This window comes from Crassostrea angulata, chromosome 5, assembly GCF_025612915.1.
Source record: "Crassostrea angulata isolate pt1a10 chromosome 5, ASM2561291v2, whole genome shotgun sequence".
Classification (NCBI taxonomy): Eukaryota; Metazoa; Mollusca; class Bivalvia; order Ostreida; family Ostreidae; genus Magallana; species Magallana angulata.
The window spans coordinates 7214988-7232349 of NC_069115.1; the positions used below are offsets into that span (position 1 = coordinate 7214988).

Sequence of the window (17362 nt, forward strand, 5' to 3'; positions counted from 1 at the left end):
ATACATCGATTGCATGCAATATAAATTAATACACTTTGTGTCAATAAAATTACGTAATGTATACGTAACCTATACGTCATCCTACCCTAATTACTTCCGGTTATGGGAACTTTCCCAGCAACTGAATTGGCTGAAACCAAATAAGGTCTCACCTTCTGGCATGATAAATGAAAGATCTTTTCTTGCATAGTAATACCTGGAAAACGATTTTAAGAATTAGCATTATCATAAACAGATTGATCTGATTTAAAAGAGTCTGATACTTTTCTTCCAATATTGTAAATCTCTTTTTATGGTCACAATATATGGGTTTGAGACAGAACAGGCATGTAGCATCGCTTTTGAAAGTGGGGAGGGGGGGGGGGCAAACTCATCCAATTCTATTTTTAAATGTAAATATTAGTTGCTGCGAGAACAGGTGCCCCCCCCCCCCCCCGATGCTACGTGCCTGCAGAAAAATACAGAAAAATACAAGATTAAAGTTAAAAATGAGCTGGTTTGAGTTTTTTCCCCCGAGGCGAGGTGTTTCAGAGTTTCAGACTCATCCTTGTGCTTCTGCATGGTTTCTCTTTATTATTCTAAAATGACAGACTATGATTATCAGTCCGTTCCTGGTGCAAATAGTCTGGCAGCTGCAGGTAATATTTAATAGATGTCGTTAATCTCATTACCCGGCTACCGACACAACACAGCAGATTATATTTGCGGAAAAAGGCTGAAAATTTGTGCACAATCAGTCACAACCACGGCTGTCATCCATCACGGTGCTATGATGAGTGTTCGTGATTATGGACGTTCAAATATCTCAGAGCAGTTTATGTTGATACTCGAAGAAGAGGGGTTTTTTAATTGTGGACGGTGTCGTGATTCATGACGACGAAATTACCCAAAAACAAATCTAGGCAATCTTTTTTTTAAAGGATAACACATTTTAAGAGAAAACCCAAATTGTTACCATATACGAAAGGCTGTCTGGTATTGAGGGGGAAAGTTTTCTCCATTTTTGAAAAGGATAGCGTGCGTATAATTTAAACACAAACCGGATGGAAATTATATATTGAAGCTGCTACATGTATAGCACGGCCACCCACACCTTGGCTCTGAGCTCGTGTCCATTGACTTGTCAAACCATTCGACAATTCATCATATGACGTCATCAGACGCTACAAACCAGCGTGCCTCACCTGCTGCTTATTACATTTTGATCTGTATCGTTATGTAGCTCTGAAAAAGGAACAATTTGTAATATGAGGAATCTGTCATGATTCTACAAATACAATGCATGGCATAGCAAACATCGTCGCCATTCTTATTTATGGAGAAAAATCATCAAAATTGAACACGAAGTTCATTCATTTCTAAACATTCAGTGTAGAACTGAAAGCACGATCTCTTACCAGGTACAGGGATAAATACGTGTAAAAGGACACACTAACCTCAATTTTTTTTTCAAACTAAAATTATTATTAATGATAAACAAGTTGGGTTTTTTTTTTATTGCCGATTGGATTTCATCAAATATAAGTTTCGCCTTTGATGGAAATTCTTGAAAAGAAATACCAAAAAGAATCACAAACTAAAGGTTAAAGACACTTTCAATCAATGCTTTTGATTGACAATTTAAAGAAACAAGACTTCAGATAATTTTTTTAAAATTAGACTTATATAAATAAATTGCCACTATTTGAAATGTACAAAAGCCATATAAAAGCCCAAGCTTTTGTGTCATATTGTTAACAAAAGATTTTTTTTTGTACTCATAGTTTTACAAGATCAATACAAAACATTTTAACCATAACTTGTAGAATAGGATATTGATTTTCATAAACACCAACTTTCTCGATCGAGAAAATAAACTCCACAATATAGTACGCGGTAAATCAACCTAAAATTCTGTTACATAATTGTATGTACTGATACTACTCTATATAGACCGCTATTTACAGCATAGATATTTTCCCCTTAATTTTATATTTAATTAAATCACACATGTTAGTGATTGTAGTTAAACCCTAATTAAGTCTTGCGTTATATAACGTTAAATTTAGCACCCTGCACCGAAACTCACAGAGAACATATAGCGATCCAGGTATGCTATTTTCGTTTTTTCTGCTTGACACTCTTACTTCACTCATTTTGATTACATCATATTTCAGATCCAGCTTATCAAAAAATGTGATTCTAGAACTTGAAACGTGAATCTTTCGACGTACTAACATTTACTTTAAAAGTGCTCAAGGTGTATAGATATGAAACTGCTATGAGCACGGAATGAGTAGCATTTGATTAACACGACCATATGTACAGGTCTAGTACTATAGTAACATACTAAAGTCTAACACCACTGATAAGATTGTGTATGGTTCTGATAGTTCAGAACTAAATATAGAACTAGTCATGTTGTGGGCCAGATTCTTCTTTCTTTTGAGTATTGGTAAGTTATCATTAAACCATAATGAAAAAAAAAATATATTATCTCCTGCTTTAATTTCTAGAATATTGACGTGAAGTGTTTCATTTATTTGTATCTAATGGTAAATTTTTCAAAATCCTCTTAGTGTTGTCTACAAAGGAAAAACTGTATCCATTAAAAAGATAAATCTAAAATTACCTTATGGTATCCAAGGCAATTTATGCGAGCTTGAAAAAATTGAAAATCCATTGTATTCCAAGAAAAATTAAAAACCGAAGTTAGATCGATAAACAAATGAAGTAAAATTATATGTTTCAACTCATCAACAGATAAATGAAGAACATAAATTGCTCCTAGTGACACAGAAAAATTGATAGCTGTTGGGAATAAAGCTTCAATACGTAAAATATCAATTTTATAATTTTGTTCATGTTTAATTATCTTTAAATCATAAAGCCAGTTAAAAAGGTTCATTGATTAGCTAGTTAATTATAAAGCACAAAATCAATTTACTCTGTATGAAAAACAAAAATCAGTGACTACTAATGTTAAATTAACAGTTGTTCTTCTGTATGATTACTTAGTTAAAATGACATATTTTGATCACTAATCGGTAAATTCACACATTAATAAAATAATAACTTTCTATGCACGTTTTTGTAGCAAAAAAAGAGATTAATTCATACATTTTAAACCCATACTATACCATTGTAAATTGTTTTACCATACGATAAAAAAGAGTCTTCCAAAAATATGTTGCCATGGTAATAATGATTGACAATAACAGTGATACATGTCCAATTTACCTTATGATTAATGAAGTAAACATACAAGTAAACACAAGTGTGCATATTTCTTACAACATCCCACTCTTTGGTGGTACATTGGTCCTCCTTGTAATCACCAAGAGGTGTATTACATTAGCTGTAATTATGAACCATCATGATAATGAAGTAAACACACAAATAACACACACGTGTAAATTTCCTGTAACATTACAATCTTTTATGGTACAATCAATATCCTTCTCGCGATTGTCATGAGGTGTACTACTGTAACATTAGCTGTAATAACGTGGGATAATTCAATTAATCAAGCAATACAATGTGCAGTGATGAATAACCTCAATAAGCAGTCATATTTAAATTGCAGTCCAGGTTTTAGGGGCGGAGTTCATCGACTGTCCGTCACTGGTTAGAGAGGTGCCAAACCTATGTGAAGACCTTCGCTACTCCAGACACTGTCACGAGAGCTGTCGAAACCATAGATGTAAACAAAGTCTTCATTTAAGGATAGATAAAAATAACCAATATTAATCTAAAAAAAATCAACATTTACATAATTTAGTATGTACAAAGTGTCATTATGTAAGACATTCTTGCGATTTTGAATTAACTTCTTAGCGGCCTTACTTGTTGTGGATTGTTTTTTGTATGAACTTCTATTACAAGTAGTATATGATTAATGTTATCTTTATTATACAAGTATAATAATATTTTTTACATGCTTATTATTTAAGTAACTTTAACAATTTAGATATACTTACCATCGTATTGTTATAGTTAAACTACTTACAGCAATCCATCTTATCGATTATCGATTTAAAATATTTACAACGATTAGCGTCATATCTTTTACCTAATTATTTATGTTACTTAACGTAATAAAACAAAACGTTCATGTTATTTTTATGAATGATTTGTATTTAGTTTCTTAGGGCGGTTACAACGTATGAAGCATTATAAAGTTAAGACATAACTAGTAAAAACTACACAAACTGCTTTTAACAAGTACTGTGGAATCATTAAAATTCGTGGCGGGGCCAATTTCCGTGGATTTCTAAAATTCTATAGGTTTTTTGGGGACGTAATTTCGTGTATATTCTAACACCTACAAAAGTAAATATAACTTTATAATCCCTAATTTATAAATTCTTGGAAGATGTTAATTCGCGGCCAAGAGGTACCCACAAATTTTACGAAAATTGTACCACCACGAAATCTAATGATTCTACAGAATACTAATTAAAAAAAGCATTTTTGTCCAATTTTCAAACACCAGTAACGTGTCACAACTGTCACGACATACACCATCCTGGAAGCTGCACCAAAACAACCACATGCCAGGCTCAAGAGGTAGAATATCCATATCACCTATTGTTCATTAAATACCATAAAAGTTCCATTGAAAATCACGCATTTTCTTTTAAATTAATAACATTCAAAATCCAAATTACTTCAGAAAAGTACTTAGTCATTCTAGGAATTAAAAAAATAGTATGTTGCGTAACAGAGTTTAATTTTTCTATTTACCGTTGGTGTGATTTGCAGCCGAAAATGGCGTTGGTGTTAGTCTGATGTCGCATTGAATGTGTTCTGTCTTTATTACATATTTCCATTTTGCTAGACCTGCGTGATCACGACAGCTTTGGACCACACATTTAGACTTACCTACAGACAGGGCTGTTTCCCTAAACAGGTGAATTAAAAATACTTTTATTACCAGACATCGACTTTACGTCATTGGTAACACCTGATATACGTTAACATTGATACTTCAACGTTAGCACCTAAATATAATATCACTGTTGAAACATATAATGGCAATCAAGATTTATGTGGGCTTTAAAATATGAAAATAACCGTTTCATAAAAACTTCTTGCTTCTTTTCCTCGTACTTTTGGATAGATATTACAATATGCTGTTGTTGTTGTTGTATTTAAGTAACGATTTTCAACACATTTATCGACTGATTTACCCACAACACACGTTTACATACTACAGTCTGCCCAATTTTGAATATTGAAATATAAACGTTTTGAATTATGCCTGTAATAAATGTCGAAGCTGTAGGAATTATTTTTTCATTTCTTATCCATCTCTGTAGAACTGTAGTCTGTTTATCCATGACAACATTAGCACTCGGCGGAACACGTTACTTCCGGGGGACTGTTGTTACACCTCTCTCTGTAACCACTACAAACCGGAAGCAGTCGACAAAACTCCCTGTACGTATATCACCGATCATCTTATTGCCAAAAACATCATATAACTTTTGAAAATTTGATATGAAAATATAAAACTTCAAGTGGCGAATCTATTTTAAAACATTTGAAAATATTTTGAATTTTAACGTAACACATCTTTGAATAACATGTATTTGTAATTGAGAACGTAAAACTGTGAATACAGAAAATTATCTTTGTTCAACCTTAAAAAAGTTCATGGTGTAAAATGGACTTTTTACTATTGTGAATACATAGTTAAACGTTGTTTATTAATCGTTGTGAATGTGATCATTATGTTTTGTCAAAAAGATCAAACTCTTGCTTACATTTGTTTACATGAAAGCTCATTGGATAGGAAAAAATGCATAATTTTTACGGTTTGATTTTGGATTTAATTGTTAAAAGATGTGTTAATGGTTTTTTTTATACATTGAATACTACTAAATTACTAAAAGTGACGTGCTATAGCTGTGCTGAGACACGCCACCCTAGAGATTGTAACGTCACCACGCAGTGCCACGCCCATCAGGTGAGCGACAGAAACTCTGTACAATCGCCAAAAATAGCATCAAGTCTAAAAATAATGGTGACTATATCTACATGTAGCAATAAGAATGTTATTTTGTTGTATTTTTGATATTGAATATGTTCTTCTTTTCGACAGGAAAAAAATCAAAAAGATTTATAATCAAGCTTGGTTAAAATATTTTAATAACATTTTTAAAGCAATGTTAGCTGCAATTTTCATATTGATTTTTTTTAACGAAAATGCTATTTTCTACTTAAATGACAAAAATATGGTTTTTAAATGTCTATTAGCTATATTTTTGTTGGAATAGCCGTTAAGAAGCCTTAATCAGAGCAAAATTGAAATATTGTCGTCCTGTGCAGCAAAAAAAAAAAAAAAAAAAAAAAAAAAAAATAAATTCTGCTTTATATTCCTTTTAAGAGAAATCTTTCTACTGAAGAAAATCAATGATTTTTAATCTCTTGTTACCAATGTAATCAAATTTAACTTATATACAGATTAGTCATACCAACAATTGAATTTAATCAGGTAAAATTAAGAATTAACAAATGGCGGAAAGGTATACAATATATTGATTTATTTAACATTAGAATAAAAAAAAAACACCTTGAAATTGAAAGTCCCATTTTTAAAGTATCTAAAGCTCCCTCAATGTCTAAAGAATGGTAGACTATTTTATCAATTATTGCTGTCAATGTCATTGAAGCCACAGCAGATTATATGAATATACAGCTATAACTTCATAAGACAGACATTTGCTTGGGGAATATAATCATCCATGTCAGTAAATTTATCCTCAACAACAAATATATCACTCATCACTTACTACAACTATCCTCAACAACAAATATATCATTCATCACTTACTACAACTATCCTCAACAACAAATATATCATTCATCACTTACTACAACTATCCTCAACAACAAATATATCACTCATCACTTACTACAACTATCCTCAACAACAAATATATCACTCATCACTTACTACAACTATCCTCAACAACAAATATATCACTCATCACTTACTACAACTATCCTCAACAACAAATATATCACTCATCACTTACTACAACTATCCTCAACAACAAATATATCACTCATCACTTACTACAACTATCCTCAACAACAAATATATCACTCATCACTTACTACAACTATCCTCAACAACAAATATATCATTCATCACTTACTACAACTATCCTCAACAACAAATATATCATTCATCACTTACTACAACTATCCTCAACAACAAATATATCATTCATCACTTACTACAACTATCCGCAACAACAAATATATCATTCATCACTTACTACAACTATCCGCAACAACAAATATATCATTCATCACTTACTACAACTATCCTCAACAACAAATATATCATTCATCACTTACTACAACTATCCTCAACAACAAATATATCATTCATCACTTACTACAACTATCCTCAACAACAAATATATCATTCATCACTTACTACAACTATCCTCAACAACAAATATATCATTCATCACTTACTACAACTATCCTCAACAGCAAATACATCATTCATCACTTACTACAACTATCCTAAACAACAAAAAATAATCCATCAGTTTGTACATTAAACTTTAACAAATAGTAAACGAAACATCAGTTAGGAGGTTTATCCTAAACAACAAATAAATTGATTCATCAGTTAGTAAATCTATCCTAAACAAAAAATAAAATGATCCATCAGTTAGTAAAACTATCCTGAACAGCAAATAAGTTCATCCATCAGTTCGTACATATATGCTATACAACAAATAAAATGATTTATTATCTAGAACATCTAACTTAAACAACAAATAAATGATCCACCACTGAGTACATCTGTCCTTCCTAAACATAAACACCATTTTTGTGATTTATGAAATTAATGGAACATGAGCTCGTGAAAATCGACATTGATTTGGAAATTATGTAATGAGACAAATTGCGATGCAGAGCTTTTGTTACCCTTAGTACTTCTTTAATACGCATGTTGCTGTTATAACATTAATCAAGAAATATTTTTAGCTCTGTGTCGTCACCCAATCCTTCAATGCAGACTTTCAGCTTGTCTACCGAATGGGCTGTATGGATCGTCACGTAAGTTGTTGATTGGTCAGATTATAAGTCACGTAAGTTGTTGATTGGTCAGATTAAAAGTCACGTAAGTTGTTGATTGGTCATATTAAAAGTCACGTAAGTTGTTGATTGGTCAGATTACATTTCAAGTAAGTTGTTGATTGATCAGATTAAAAGTCACATAAATTGTTGATTGATCAAATTATAAGTCACGTATATTGTTGATTGGTCAGATTACAAGTCACGTAAGTTGTTGATTGGTCATATTAAAAGTCAAGTAAGTTGTTGATTAATCAGATTAAAAGTCAAGTAAGTTGTTGATTGATCATATTAAAAGTCACGTAAGTTGTTGATTGATCAAATTAAAAGTTACGTAAGTTGTTGATTGGCCAGATTAAAAGTCACATAAGTAGTTGATTGGTCAGATTACAAGTCACTTAAGTTGTTGATTGATCAGATTAAAAGTCACATAAGTTGTTGATTAGTCAGATTACAAGTCATGTAAGTTGTTGTTTGATCAGATTAAAAGTCACATAAGTTGTTGATTGGTCAGATTACAAGTCATGTAAGTTGTTAATTGATCAGATTAAAAGTGATGTATTTTGTTGATTGTTCAGATAAAAAGTCATGTAAGTTGTTGATTGGTCAGATTACAAGTCACGTTAGTTGTTAATTGGTTAAATTACATGTCACGTAAGTTGTTGATTGCTCAGATTACAAGTCACGGCTTTTTATTGGTCAGATAACATGTCACGTAAATAGTTGATTGGTCAGATTACAAGTTACATAAGTTGTTGATCGGTCAGAATACATGTCACTTAAGATATTCATTGGTCAGATTTAAAGTCAGGTAAGTTGTTAATTGGTCATATTGCAAGTCACGTAAGTTGTTGATTGGTCAGCTCACAAGTCTCAACAACGTTTTACAAGATATTTTAAATGTTACTTTGTTATGCGAAATTGTGTAAATTACGGTATGTATCGTGAAGATGCTTTGCAAAAATAAGAAGTGTTTCCAAGAATAAGAAAAATTAGACGTAAAGATAACTTGAATTCATTTTAAAAAAAATGAAAAAAAAAAATAAAATTTACCTCCTCTCTTCAAGAAACAAATGTGATTAAACTGATTTGAATTATTGATTGTCATATTTCATAATAAAACTATTTTCAGCAATGTGATGCGTTCCGTCATGACGGCCTAGGAAATCGGCGGGCGTTTGCTGCAAAAGGAGACTGCTGTGAACATGACAGGTGTAACTCCCTGACACCTGATGAAATGACGGCACCAGCGCCTAGTGTGTACAAATTCACTGCTTTACCGTTACTTGTAAACTTTACGTTTGTTTATTGTACGGGGACTAAGATAGCTGGATGGCAATCATTTTGTCCTAACAATTATTGAATTATTATTATACCTATATTTGATGAAATTTCGTCACTATCAACCAGTTTGAAAAATAATAACCCAAAAATGTAAATGTTAAGAATAATGTAGTGTGTGTGACGCAATAGTGAACATGTGGTCCATACATACTCTTTAAAGAAATTTCATCATAAGTTTCCACATCATTACTATCAATATTTTGAATTCGACGAAAATGTTTTTACTCCTTAAAATGATTATTTCGCTACATGCCATATGGTAATTTTTATTCATTTTAAGGGGATATCCGGCTATCTCGTACATATATGGACCGAATATGTAAACTTATTTGACCTAATTTGTTTTTTGTAAAAACTGACAAGAACCGTTGCGATGCATAAGATGAAGAGAAAAAAAAAGTTTTGTTTAGTATGCAGATAATTCACACCGGTGAAGAACAATGCATATTTTAATCATTTTGAAAAGTTCTAGAGCTACACACCAGCTGCAAACTAAGATTTAAGATTTAATAATCTAAACAAAACAAACAAAGGGAGTTCAGTAGTGTCAACTCTACGACCATTTGTTTTAGAAAAGAGTTTAACCTTGCGCATTTAAGTTGTTAGGCATGTATATATGTATGTATGTATGTAGGTAGGTAGGAAGAATAACGCTGTTAAATGCAACTTTAAATATTCAAACCTTGTTTTAGGTACCCAAGATTGCAAAGATATTGATTCAAACGTTTGTCAAAGTTTGCGACACTCAGGTCACATGGATCGCTGTCAGGACCAGGAATTCGCAAACGTGTTTTGTCCAAAGACCTGCCAGAAGTGTTGTATGTATATATTATTCACTATTTTTGCGCATCTCAAGAGAGATAACTGTCGGTTCAGTTTCTGTGCCTTTTTTTGATTACTTGCTGTGATGAATGAAATATTAATTAATAAAATACTACTGTTTTTTTCTATCTCGATTTGAAAGGGCTCTCAAACGACTGGTTATTGTTAAATTTAAATGTATACCATAATGTGGACTCATTTTTCTTTCAGTTTTCTGTTACAACTGTTTCGTTCACTCCAAAATACAACAACAAATAGACCTGTGTTACTACAATTTGACAGTGTGTCAATCCAACCACCAGGTTTGTATGCTTTCGACTCATTACACCATATAGTTAGCATTTTTTATTTCTACGCTTAACAATTAAAATTGTTCTTTTGCATCCACTTCGCCGAAATATAAGCCAGGGTCTGTTGCAGGATGTACACAGCGAAATCAAGAATAACTATTTCGACAATGTACATGTAACATGTAAGCACGCATAATGCTTATTAAGGCATTAAGAGAAGAGTTTCAAACACTTACAGTGGAAACAAATTAAAAATCAATAACAGAAGATTTTAATGTTACATGTATTAAGTACTTTGTAATAAATTCTTGATTTTTCCAACATTTAATATATACAGTTTATTATTTCATTTTTTAGTCCTGTGTTGTTGACATCACAGAAGAAAACTTAATGATTACCTGTGTCAACGACTCGGTAAGTAATCATCATGATGGTTTTAACAGTTATAAAAGTTTAAAAAATCATTGTTATATATAATATCAAAGATTATTTAACAAACAAATCAGGGAATTCTGTACAGTCATTTTATGAATATCTTCGTGGTTATACTATGTTGATTATTTTTATAAAATATTTAAAACATTGGGTATATACTGAACTTTACATAGCTTTAAGTGATTCTCAGGAGAGAGAGAGAGAGAGAGAGAGAGAGAGAGAGAGAGAGAGAGAGAGAGAGAGAGAGAGAGAGGGGGTTTAAAAAAATAGGGTATGTTTAGAAATAAATACATTATGGCTAAACAAGGGTTGATATATATATATATATATATATATATATATATATATATATATATATATATATATATATATATATATATATATATATATAGAGCACTAAAATTGGCTAACGACACGAACAAAAGATATTGTCAAATTTTCGGGACAACCAGTCCCTTGTTCAGGACCAAAAAAAAAAAATTACATGAGTAAAAAACAAAGAAAACAAAAACTTGAGCTACTACCAAACTACTTAAGAAACTATAAAAGAAGAACAGCTACATTATAAACATTTTTCGTTCACATTCTTAAAGAAAGTGTTGATACTGCTCGAAGGTCTTTAGATCGATCGTCGGCAGTATCAACACCTTCTTTAAGAATGTGAAGGAATTTTTTTTTTTATAGTTTCTCAAGTTCTTATTGTTCGTGTCGTTAGCCAATTTTAGTGGTTGATATATTCAGTTTACTGGCTTAGTATCTATATATTAGATCCGACACTTTAAAGATGCCTAGTGTTGTTGATTCTATTCAGTGCATTTTATATAATACATTTAAGTTGAAATTCAATTTCATAGTTTGGCGATTAAAAATCAAATTAAATGCTGTGAAGATTTTTAGTGTTATAAGAGATCCAATTGCCATAATATTTCAATCCTCTGCTATGCTACGGTTTATGTTGTGAATGATACGCTAAAATTGATCGTGTATTTGAATGACAAATCAATCACTATAATATACACGTAAATAACGATTTAATATTTCTATGTAAGTGTAATCAACATGCAAATGTTCGACTTTGCGTAAACGACCAGGTAAGTTCTGAAGATTTGAGCGTTATCGTACGAACTCTTTATTTTATCAACGTATTTTGCACGCAGAAGGTAATGATATACGGCGCTTATGATACGGTTTATTAAATTAAAAGAATAGTTTCTTTCCAAATAAATTGTAGTTTTGTGCCGATGCTGACAATGTTTCAAAGACTTGCTGTAAGCAAGACTTTTGTAACAGACTGGAAACTCTGACCACAACAACAACAATGAAAACCACGCCCACGCCCACGCCCTCAACCACGCCCACAACCACGCCCTCAACCACGCCCACAACCACGCCCACAACCGCGGCAAGACCGAGTACCACGAAAGGTAAGAATTTGTTTAGTTATTTGCCTTAACAAAGCTCATAAAGTCATTATTTTGTTGGTGCTAGATAATAGCAGAATGGTCCACATGTATTACTATGTATATGTACGACCGTCAAAAATATACACTTAAAATCAAAATAAAACTTAAATATTTGACGATTCTAACAAAACTTAACCATAATGTCCATCTAAAATAAACAGGGACAAGTAGCAAGTAACCAATTTTCAAAATGACAAACTTTAGTTGTTTCAGTAGCTATACATAGAAGTGTTTCTGGTGAACATCAAACTTTAAAACACAAAATATAGAGACCAATATAGTGTTCAAGTTGTCGTTATAAAGACAATATTGAATTATAGTAAAATCTTTTATTTCTACAGGAACCACGTTTGGTTTTATGACAATTCCTCATAACCAGCCCACGACGACCGCTTTTCACTGGGCCACTTTGGGCACGCCCCCTCCTCATTCTACCCAGTGGGTCACGCTACCGTGGTCAGGTCACGGACAACCACCTCCAAAGAAATAAACATTATAGATCTAGAACTATGGAACATAAGATAGATACCGAACGATATTGTAGAAGCTGTATTTACACAAGTGACATTTTAAAAAAATATTTTATTCAAAACAATTTTTAGAATTTTGGAATGGAAATAGATGTCCATAGACTGTTCATGTCAGTTTAATTCCAGCAATGCATGAAATTTCAGTGACCAATGACAGATATCTCTTTCATGTTATATATATTTTAAACATGCATTTCAGAAATGATGTTTGCTTGAATTAAGAGTTATCTTCCACTTATCAAGGAATACATGCATATGTTATGAAACATTTTACTTAAGTTGATAAGATTATTTTGTATGTAATATTAAGAACTATATGTTTTGTATAACATTCTTATAACATGGAAAAATAAAAAAAACCCAAACAAAAGCAGTAAATGGATTCAACGTAAAAAATACCACATAAGTTTTGTTTATTAAATTTCATTTTTATATTTTCATTTAATATCTTTGTTTTGATATGTTTTACTAAAATAAAAAGAGATGTACAATCAATTATGTCATGCAAGTTTTCCAAGTATATAAATTAATTCTTTTCTATCTTGAGAAATATGAAAAGAAGCAATGACACCTTCCCAAAACAAGTTCCTTGGTTTATCATAAATTGATCGAAAATGAACAGAAATGAACAGGAAATTTTGTGATAAATTATTCATTATACAAACCAATGAACTTGAGGCTTGATTAACAATATTTTTCACATGTTTTCCCATGCAAACCAAAATTTTCTTAATGCGTTTAAAAAGTTAGATCCCAGTACATATTCCTAACATACATGTATTAGTCATAGAAATTACAATATATATATATATATATATATATATATATATATATATATATATATATATATATATATATACACAAAGGATATATACTTTTATTTCAGATGTATTATGATTCAAAAAATTTAAGTACAAAAGACACTACTAGTATATCAAGGAATGGCACAGATTGTTATATTTTAATTATATTGTATTTGCTTAAATAGACCTGAATATCATCAACAACTTTAATTATCAAATTAGATAAAAAAAATAATATAGTTTTGTGAATTTTGTCAAAATGTGAATAAGATAGTTAAAGCAAATGGGAACAAAATTCTCATATTGCCATAGTGATTTTTGGGAGTTGATTTTAATCAACTCTTCTATGCAGTTACTCTGGCAAACCGAAAGTGAAACTGTGTTTGGAAACTGTGTTTCAACCAGATGCTCGGCTGTCTCCGTAAATCTGCGACAAGCAGAGAGGGGGCTGTCTTGCTTGTCGGAAATTAACGGAGACAACCGAGCGTCTAGTTAAACGAGACTAGAGTTCGATATCAATAGTGCTTGGATCCATACAATTTTTAGAATTGTTGCGATAACTAATACATACTAGTAGTTGAAATTTATCTTTAAATATTACACAACATGATTCATATGGGGTTTTCTCGAAATTCTTGTCGGAAAAGTCTAAAAATTCATATTATAAAAAAGTGCTTATTTCACATACAAACTAGAAACTAATTGCCCTGCAAGATGAATTGATTTTAAGATAAATGATAATCGATAAAATCAACTCCCGTTAGTTCTTCAATAATTTGATTAATCCATCAAATAAATCAAGAAAACAGTTTGATTTATATGACATTAGAAAAAAATTAACAAGAAGCCCACATACCTTCAGGTACTCTAAGTACCATAACTTGGTGATGAACCTGTCAGGGAGTATCGAGTTTCATTCAAGGATTCATTTGGGAGGCTAAACCCTAATTTGGGACCCCCTAATGACCACTTATTCATAGAAACAATAAAAGATTTCCCGCCACTACCCATCATAGTTAATTCAGTGCTCGCTCAGAGAAGACCACCCGCGTTGTGTAACCCAACTCTTTTTTGTTTTTTACTTATTTTTGGACGTTTTTATCTTTTATTGTGTGTGTTAGAACTTTATTATGGATAACAGTCAGGATTATATTTGATTCAACATCGCCCAGACTCTCCGAATTCCCGATCTGTAAATAATTCTACGGCGAAGGACCAAGAGATGCTGACGCCATTAATTAACATGGCAGGGCACGCTGCCTCAGAGCAGCTCACTAAAGTGCCCACAGAGGCTTCAATGCCAAACATTTGTGGTTCTAATCCCACCTTTTCTGTGGCAATGCCACAATAGAGCATCGCTGGCTCAAATAATGGATCTCGTTTCTCGAGACAATTACAAGTTGAAGATGCGTCGTATAATCCGATACGCCATCCATTTAGTGGTTCTCCTTTGGCGCAAGGTTCGCCCATTCGGTGGCTTCGCCAATCTTCGCCAAATATGAAGCCATTAATTGCAACACCAGTTGCTCAATTTACGGAAAAGCGTTCTTCCGATGTTTCTGCTACTAAAACTTTTCCGGATTCGGCTGCACGATCAGATCTTAGTTCTACAGGAAATTCGACTGACGTCACACCTAACATGGCGGCACCCATGATTGATCAACATACAGTGGCTTCGTTGCATAAAGCCTTGGGATTAGACACTATCGTAAGATCTATAAAAGAGTTATCATCATTGATAACAGACAATAAGCGACGTGAAGAAAAACATGAGGAAAAAGACGACGATCGGCCTTCAAAACGAATGAAATTGACAAAAGACGACCGGGATAGAGATGACGTTTCTGATACTGAAGAAAAAGCCGATGAAGACTCAGATTTAGAAGACCTGGACGACTCCAGATTTGGCTCTGCTTTCGTGAAAAGTAAGACATCCAGCAATGTGAACAAGCCCTTGGCAGATATAATGAGTAAGGCCAGTACATCGACCGCAGACTCTGATTTTGTGAAGGACATTAGAGAAAAGTACAACCGCCCCAGTAATGTCCCCTTTCTGCTAGTCCCAACAGTCAACAGTTCAATCTATAAGAAGATGTCTCGGTTCAATAAGGATTTAGACCATGGCGTCCAGAAGACCCAAGGTACCCTATGCAGTGGCATTTATGCTGTAAGTTTAATTTCTGATAAACTTTATGATTTGAAGAAATCAAACCCGGATGATGAAATGGTCAGTGAACTACTCACAATATCAGAAGATGCAGCTTTCCTTCTTTCTCACGCCTCTTTTTTGATGTCTAAATCACGAAGAGAACATTTGAAGCATCTATTTCAAGGGGACTACAAAGAACTGTGTAAAAAATCACAAGAAGTCACAGATGAGCTTTTTGGATCAGAGCTTTCTAAAGCTTGTAAGGATATCACAGAGGCCCCACGGGCAACAACCGAGATGTTCAAAACGAACAAAACTTCAACTACCTTACGTTCACAGTCTAAAGATTCCTTTCGGCCACAAGACAAAGATTCCTTTCGGTCGTACAAAAAATTCAATATTCAAAAACAGTCAAAAAACTACAGATGGATCCCCTACCCGTCAACATCAACTTCGACGAAAACTACGGTATCAAAAAACTCTAGTCACAGTAGGCTCAGGAAATTTGAAAAAATCACTTAACTTTTTGGAAATCCTTAACGACAGATTCAAAAATACTGGAGATAATTCAAGGCTACAAAATAGATTTTTCAATGATGCCTTATCAACACAACCCCCGGATAACTCCAATACCAAAAAAATATGACCAAATTAACTTTAATTCAGGAAGAAATAGATTCACTTCTCCAAAACACAAGCAATTATTCCTGTCTTGGAAACTCCAAAGGAATTTATTTCAACAATATTCTTAGTTCCAAAGAAATCTGGAGGAATGAGACCAATAATCAATTTAAAACCATTGAATAACTTTGTGGAAACAATTCATTTCAAAATGGAAACACTTCAAACAGCATTAAACCTACTTCAGAAGGGAGATTTTCTTATCAGTGTGGATCTGAAGGATGCTTACTTCAGCATCCCAGTACATCCTCATCATCGCAAGTATCTGAGATTCATTTGGAAAGAACAGAGGTACGAGTTCCAGTGCCTACCCTTTGGCCTCAAATCTGCCCCACGAATTTTCACAAAATGCGCAAAACTAATTATGTCAGCTCTGAGGTCTCACGGTCATCGAGGCATAATTTACATCGACGATTCTCTATGGATGGCAAGGACTACTCAGACAATGGAAGAAACAGGTAGATCTGTTGTGAATCTATTCCAACAAGCAGGATTTTAAATCAACGAGAAGAAATCCTAACTTCAACCAACCCAGTCAATCACATTCCTAGGCAATGTTATAGACACAGTGAAGATGACAGTTTCGTTACCTCAAGAAAAAGTGCAACAAATTCTCAAAGAAATACAGAACCTTCTTCTTCAAGTACAACCCAAAACTCGTTATGTAGCACATGTCATAGGCCTTCTTGTTTCAAACTATCCTGCCGTTTACCAAGGCCCCCTCCATTATCGTTATTTGGAAAAAGACAAGACAGAGTTT

The 17362-nt window shown here is 32.8% G+C and overlaps 1 protein-coding gene across 1 annotated transcript; it reads left to right on the forward strand.

Moving 5' to 3' along the window:
- The first annotated feature begins 2340 nt into the window (after positions 1-2340).
- LOC128184580 (uncharacterized) lies at positions 2341-13464 on the forward strand. Its single transcript, XM_052854119.1, has 13 exons — positions 2341-2434; positions 3566-3682; positions 4475-4548; positions 4820-4891; positions 5301-5421; positions 5877-5950; positions 7996-8067; positions 9218-9341; positions 10122-10247; positions 10462-10553; positions 10899-10955; positions 12208-12400; positions 12781-13464. The coding sequence occupies exons 1-13, from the start codon at positions 2398-2400 to the stop codon at positions 12927-12929; spliced, it is 1308 nt and encodes a 435-aa protein (XP_052710079.1). The 5' UTR covers positions 2341-2397; the 3' UTR covers positions 12930-13464.
- Positions 13465-17362: the final 3898 nt, after the last annotated feature.

Coding starts and splice junctions, on each gene's coding strand:
- LOC128184580 (XM_052854119.1), top strand. CDS start 2,398: ATGTTGTGGGCCAGATTCTTCTTTCTTTTGAGTATTG. Junction 2,435..3,565: donor CTTCTTTCTTTTGAGTATTG/GTAAGTTATCAT, acceptor TTTAAATTGCAG/TCCAGGTTTTAGGGGCGGAG. Junction 10,248..10,461: donor AAAGACCTGCCAGAAGTGTT/GTATGTATATAT, acceptor TTTTTCTTTCAG/TTTTCTGTTACAACTGTTTC.